Below are 7395 nucleotides of genomic sequence, written 5' to 3'. Positions count from 1 at the left end.
AGACCCCGGCCCCCTAGCGATCCCTATGCGGCCACTAGTATCTTCTCATATAGATGAGGCATACTATAGAATGCAAGGTCGCAACCAAGCATTCTCTCTACTCCCATCCTAGTCTGTACTAGCACTCGAGGCATGGGCGAGAACAAAAAAATTATCATTTTAGGTTCATTAAGTTAGTATTAGGTGTGAATGTTTTCACTTATTAAAATAACTTACAATGAGTTACCCTGGCAACCTCTTAGGACCCCGACTCCCATTGGAAGCCACTTCTCAAAATTACAAGTAGATAACCTACCCTAAGCTCATGGAATCATAAATCACCAAATCACCACAGTCCTATACAAGTGACTAGAAAATTATCAAAAGATAATCCACAATGAGAGCATCAAATATCCATGAGAAAAAGAAAAGCATCCATAGATAATCATGACCACAATAGTTCTCTATTGGCAACTGAAGGTATCACTGATAATCACAATAATCATTGGTTCTTAACAAGCAACCAAAAGTATCTCAAAGTAATATTGATCGAAGACTCCAAAATGGTTGAGTCAAAACATATCACAACATGACATCATCAAGATTATATAAACAATTCAATCCCATCAAGGTGACTGGAAAGTAAACCAATTCAATTGATCGATAACTCATAAAAAGGTTACATATATCACAGCTTATACAAGAAGACTGAAGATAATATCAATCAGCATGTCATCACATGACCATGGTTGAGTTTATAAAGATCAGAATCAAAAGACATCATCATGACATCACAATCATAACCCTCAAGCCTCTAGTAGACATCCTATAATTGGTCAACACTAGTCAACCCAAAAACCCAAAACAGATAGCATAGGGAAAGCACAAGATGCAAGCACAAGTTCTAGTTTGCTAAAATTGCATAGTTGAATAGAGTGTAGAGGTCTCAGTTTTTGTTTTCAAATTTAGATATCAAGTGGAGAAATTCATACATTATTACTTAACCCATGTATAGGCTTTTGATGAATTAAAGTTTTTCCCCAAAGCTCTTAGACTCAATTCTCTAATTAATATATTGTTATATAGACGTTATTTGAAAATGACCCCCATCAAATTCCAGTAGGAAACATTGTAGATTTTAACATGAAAAATTACCAATTCTTCTCATTACATCTTTCCTTCATAATTCAAGTCAATTAAATAATTAAATTAAACCTATATTGTTAGACTATAATATTACAAAATAATTTATTATTAAGAGAAATGATTTATTAATACAAATCATTTATCAATATAATAATTATTTATTATTAATAACACATATTCATATATACTTATATACATATACATATATATATATACATATACATATATATATACATATACATATATATATATACATATACATATATATATACATATACATATATATATATACATACATATATATATATATATATATATATATATATATATATATATATATATATATATATATATATATATACACATACATACATAAATATATATATAATTATAAACATTTAATAATAATAACAACATTTTACAAACATTATAAAAATCAAAATGTCAAAATTTGATTTTGCAACACATAAAAATTTAAACAAAACGCATATCACATATATATAATACCATTGTTGGTACGCAGTACCCTATGATCGCAGGGCCTACGGTGACAGCGGTACAGAGTACTACCTGTCATCGCAGTACTTGTGATGCGGGTACTCTATGCTTAATGCAGAAGGGGTACAAGCTTCGCCCTCTTGATTTAATTTGTTCAATTCAATTTTTTTATAACATTTTCACAAAAATGTTTTTTTTTAATACTCATGTGCGATTCGGATTCTTAAATATTGTTTTTCCATCGCGATAATAAAAACAATGTTTTTAAATAAGCATATATATTTATATATATATGTGTGTGTGTGTGTGTGTGTGTGTGTATATATATATATATATATATATATATATATATGTATACATACATATATGTATACATACATATATGTATACATACATATATGTATATATGTATACATACATATATGTATATATGTATACATACATATATATATGTATACATATATACATATATGTATGTATACATATATATATGTATGTATACATACATACATACATACATACATACATACGTACATACATACATACATACATACATACATACATACATACATACATACATACATACATACATACATATATATATATATATATATATATATATATATACACGCAGATTGTTATCAAGCATGATTGCATTTTTAATAATCATATATGTATGCAAATTTTATATATATATATATATATAAAGAGAACATATACTTAGCTTTAAACAAAAAGGGCTTTTCAATTTGATGAATTGAGAATTTCTCCTAAATAGTAATTTTTCTCTAATTTTACCCATTAATTCTTTTAAATAGATTTGTCCATATGCATCTGAAAACCTTAACCCCATAGTTTCCTCAGATCTACGCATATGAAAATTTCTTATATAAAATTTAACTAACCATGACAAAATGCATAAAACCAAGATATGAAAATCCTCATAAAATATTTAGAAGACACGAAGAAGACAGGAAGTGCAAGAAGCAAAATATCACATGCAAAAATCACAAGTGTCTACCTGGACACTGATGCTAAATCACTTCTCCTCATAATCCCACAGAGCAAGCTCCTTCCTTCTCCAATGTTTCTGGGTCCTCCAAACACGCTCCCTAAGCTTCTAGGAGTGCCTGAATACAAAGAATTCTCGGGAAGCACCCAGAATGTCTCTAGAAACAACCAAAAGGTGTTGACAACTAAGCATGAGTCTTTTCCAACCTATTAGATGAGTCATAAGGTTGTAGACACCATGTGCTTAATTTGTGCGCTAACTCTTGTGTTGTTGACATATGTGCAATCAAGAGGTGTGTTTACTCCTAGGCATACTTATAACTTTTATTTTAATTCTTTTATTATTTTATTATTATTTATTTATTTTATTTTTATTATTATTAATTTTAATTCTTTTATTTAATTCTTTTTTCTCAATTAATTAAATTAAAATTAAAATATCTAAAGATCATGATATTATATTAATTTTTTCCAAAATAATTAAATTATTAATTAAATCTTTTAATTTAAGACTTAATTAATAGAAAATTCACCATAGACCTCCAAGATAAAATATGAAAACCCATCATAGAACAATCCATACAAAATCAATCTTAAAGGGTTAAAATCATGAATTATGTCATCTGACACATTCAGAAGGTAAAATATCTAGATACTTTTCCTACCTCACTAGGACAAATGGTTTAAGGGCTTAGGATTTGGACTTGAGAATTTATCTCCCCTCTCTTACCATTGAGATAGTGCAATAGGGTATGCTCATCCTGGCAATTCAGGAAAGTCGATACCCGGTACCTGCAACCTACATAAAACCATGCATGTACATACAATATATATATATGCTAAGCTAAACAAGCAATGGCAGGAAGTGGTGCATCATGTGAATCCCGACTAGCAGGTGACTATGAATCCCTTCCTTAACCATATCATAAATGCCATACATAAGAAACAAACACGCACACCATACACATGCAAGTATGGGTTAAGTATCCATAAGAAAAACACATATGATAATAAACCATCTAACTAATCATCATCAATAACTAGAAATAATGTAATAATCATGATGCATATATGAAATGTAGAGTCTAAGTAATCTCATCACATATCAACTGAATCCATAGCACAATATCAGAAAGTCTCAAAACAATGCTACTAACCATCAACATATAACTAGTCTAACATAGTCTGACAATAATAGCAACAATATGTCCAAAAAAATGTGAACGAGAGCAGGCACTACATCACAAGGTCCACATATTATCCCAAGAAGAGATCGCATTCACTAGAAACTGGAAAACTATTGCAATGCATCGGTTTGGTCCCAAATCATAAGGAACAAACCACATCAACCCCATGAGAACTAGCAAACTAAGATTTAGGTTTACAAATGATCCAAAGATTTATGATCATCGATATCAATTACAAGATCAAATTTTAGGAATGGTTTAAAGAACATGCTACCCATGAGAGAAAAACTTATAACTGAGGAACAATAAACTAAACCGGCTATGAACCCAAGAACAAGATCCAAGATAGGTCCTAATTATAATTCAATCATCACAAATGCTAACTCAAACAATTGAAGAATGATTCAATCAATCATAAGGACTACCAAGCTAGATAATTAAAAATAAAATAGGTTTTTGGTTAAAAGATTGTTCCAAACCTAAGATGTTCTTGCATCAGTCAATTCTCTTGTACTTTTATTCCTCATTTCTTATTAAGGCTTTACAATCATCACCAATGACTCTCTGTCCTTTTCTTCCTACATTAACTTGGTACATGACTCCTCATAGTTTATATGTCTGAGATTAAAATTAATCTAATCCTCTTATAAACAATATATTTCATTTTAGAACATTTTATACAATTATGTGCATAAAATATTTATCAACAATATAATTTTCAAGATAAACATATTTTCTTTACTAGAATGTGTTTAGATGAGAAAATAGATTTTATGAATCTGAATTTTTCATATTATAAATTTGTAGGTAAAAATTAATATTCCTACATAAACTTAATGTTCAAGTGTAGGTAACCTCCACTTCTTTCATTTTGAAGTTCATATAAGACACTTGATCACAGTTATGTTTCCATAGAATTTAATTGTATGTAAGAAAATACCAATAAACTCTATTGTAAGAAAATACCAATAAACTCTATTGTAATAAATTCTCCCTTTCTGAAATGAGAATAAAACTAAAATATCCTTCAAATTCAAATTACTTTTAGAATCCTTGAAAATCTCTCACTATATTTTATAATATTGATATTGTTTTATTTATTATAAATTTGCTCATTTTCTCGAGAAAAAAATGATTACTATTACTTACAAGGAAATCGCAACTTGCATAATTCACAGTCCTCACTTCAATTTCTCACATATGAGTGCCCACGAATTAATCACTCCTGAAATACATAAGATATCTGAAATGAAAAAATAAAATCAAAGTGCAGCTAAAACAAAACGCAACATACTTAATATTATCGGATATATCAAATTACACAAGAACTTGTCTCTTCTTGCTCTATATATAGATATATAAGATGGAAGTTTCCATATACTAAGATCCTCTTAAGCTGAAATACTCAATGGATGGGTATTATCTCAGCACTAACGTAACATGTTATTATAAAACAGTAAAACTAGAAAGGAAAAATCCATTAAATCCTGCCTGGAGTTCAACTTGTCTCCCACAGTGGATTCCAGAGCTGCCCCACATCATCTACTATCAAATTATCATTTGTTTGCATCTCATAGAAAACATATTCAGTTTCACCATGCTTAGATCCTCTTAAGCTGAAATACTCAATGGATGAGTATTATCTCAGCACTGAGGTAACATGTTATAAAAAAGCAAAGCTAGATAGGGAAAATCCATTAAATCCTGCCCGGACTTCAACTTGTCTCCCACAGTGGATTCCAGAGCTGCTCCACATCATCTACTATCAAATTATCATTTGTTTGTATCTCATAGAAAACTTGTTCAGTTTCACCATGCTTAGAAGACCCACCTAGAAGGAATGACACAAGTTCATCCCTCTCCAAACTTATCTTCACCACGTCTGCTTGTGCGGCTGCCAGCTGGGACTCCAGCTCAGCAATTTGCTTCTTTAGTTTCTCAACTTCTGTTACACAGCCATGCACGGGGTCCTTCAGCCTTGCACTCGCTTCATACACCATGTTATTCACTGCATCTGTTCTTTGTTCAGCTTTCATACCCTAAAACATCAAAACCATGAATAGTGTAAGCTATAAACAAATAATATAGGAGATTTGATAACTTCAAATAATCTTAATGGCATTCATTGCATCTTCTTTTTTGTTCGGCCTTCAAACCCTAAAACATCAAAACCATAAATACCACATTTAACCCTAGTGTAAGCAATAAACAAATAATCTAAGAAATTTGATAACTTCAAATAATATCAATATCAATGTTATTGAGTGCATCTGCTCTTTGTTAGGCCTTCATGCCCTAAAACATTAAAACCATGAATGAATACCACATTTAACCCTAGTGTGGCAACGGAAAAATAAGCTAAGAAATTTGATAGCTTCAAGTAATAGTTATTTCAATTACTTGTAAGGTCTTAACTATATGACGGGTCCCAAAAACTTTATGTACTATTTCAAATTTGTGAGAGTCAGAAGATGGAAAATGCGGAGCCAGCACACAATGCTCTGAACATCTTTTCCTGTGCCTCTTGCAGCTTGCACATCTTGGCATCTTATAATTATGATAATTGTGACGGCCGCAAAACTAAAACAACTAAAAATATAATTATGATGGCAGATCTTCTTATGATGAAGAATGAAATGATTTCAGAGCTTAAATAGTTATAAGGTTGTCAAGAAGGGCCAATAGATTCATATCTGAACGTTGGAGTGAAGCTTGGAAGATTTTCCCATTTCTTTTCTCAGAAAGTCTCATATTTCTTCCGAAGACTTTGATTTTTTCTTTTTCCACAAAGCGAGGAAATATGGGGCCTAACACTTGAGCATCAAGTAAGATCTCCCATTTCCTTTTTTTCAAGATGCCTTCTCGTATTTAATTGTTTTCAATTAAGAAAAACAATCTCGTACATTAATTGTTTAAATTAAAAAATAATTCATCGAACCTGGTCAAATTTACGTAGTAAACATAGAATTTTGGGGGCCCAGATAACTGTACAAATACGTTTTCCCTTCCACCAACGTTTACTTCTGGTCAATTCTAAGTTTTGTAATCTTGCTATTGAAATACTTTTGTTGTTAAAACGTCTTTTTCAATTGCTTTAGCAACTTTAGATTCATACAGAGGGGATAGAGGGATAATCTTCATATGAATAAGTTAATGAGATGCATTGAGGTTTAAGATCTTTTTATGGAAATTTAGAAAATTGAAAAAGAATGGGTAGACAAAAAGGATAATGGTGCTGGTAGTTGGAAATTGATAAATACTTGGCACCACATTAAGATATGGGGTAAATTAGATTACTAGCACTTTTCTTTTTAATTAGTATTCTTATTTTTTCTATTTAGTAATATGTATATTTGTAATTCAATTAGTATTCTTTTTTTTCTATTTAGTAATATATATATTTGTTTTATTAAAAGTTTAATAAAAAATTAATTTTAAAAAGGGGTAAACGTATTTGATTATGAGGTGTGAATAGGTAAAGTCATAAATGTGGGATCTCATTTTATTTAATCATTTAACAATAGCATCTTATTGGCATATGAACCTTGATGATAAGAAAATCACTAACACAACT

At 30.3% G+C, this 7395-nt stretch overlaps 1 protein-coding gene across 1 annotated transcript; it reads right to left on the bottom strand.

Annotated features, from left to right (window-relative positions):
• Positions 1–5095: 5095 nt before the first annotated feature.
• Positions 5096–6446, bottom strand: LOC149569409 (LOB domain-containing protein 1-like). Its single transcript, XM_089817740.1, has 2 exons — positions 6222–6446; positions 5096–5860 (listed from the first exon to the last, which is right to left on the bottom strand). Exons 1-2 carry the CDS (start codon positions 6366–6368, stop codon positions 5537–5539), a joined length of 471 nt encoding a protein of 156 aa, XP_089673866.1. The 5' UTR covers positions 6369–6446; the 3' UTR covers positions 5096–5536.
• Between the last annotated feature and the right edge of the window lie 949 nt (positions 6447–7395).

The sequence above is a fragment of the Cupressus sempervirens genome, chromosome 3, assembly GCF_028749045.1.
Source record: "Cupressus sempervirens isolate cs-2001-9-10 chromosome 3, ASM2874904v1, whole genome shotgun sequence".
Taxonomy (NCBI): domain Eukaryota; kingdom Viridiplantae; phylum Streptophyta; class Pinopsida; order Cupressales; family Cupressaceae; genus Cupressus; species Cupressus sempervirens.
The sequence above is the reverse complement of the archived record's forward strand: the minus strand, read 5'-3'. Positions and strand labels throughout refer to the sequence as shown.

Coding starts and splice junctions, on each gene's coding strand:
- LOC149569409 (XM_089817740.1), bottom strand. CDS start 6,368: ATGCCAAGATGTGCAAGCTGCAAGAGGCACAGGAAAAGATGTTCAGAG. Junction 5,861..6,221: donor ATATAGTTAAGACCTTACAA/GTAATTGAAATA, acceptor TTGATGTTTTAG/GGTATGAAAGCTGAACAAAG.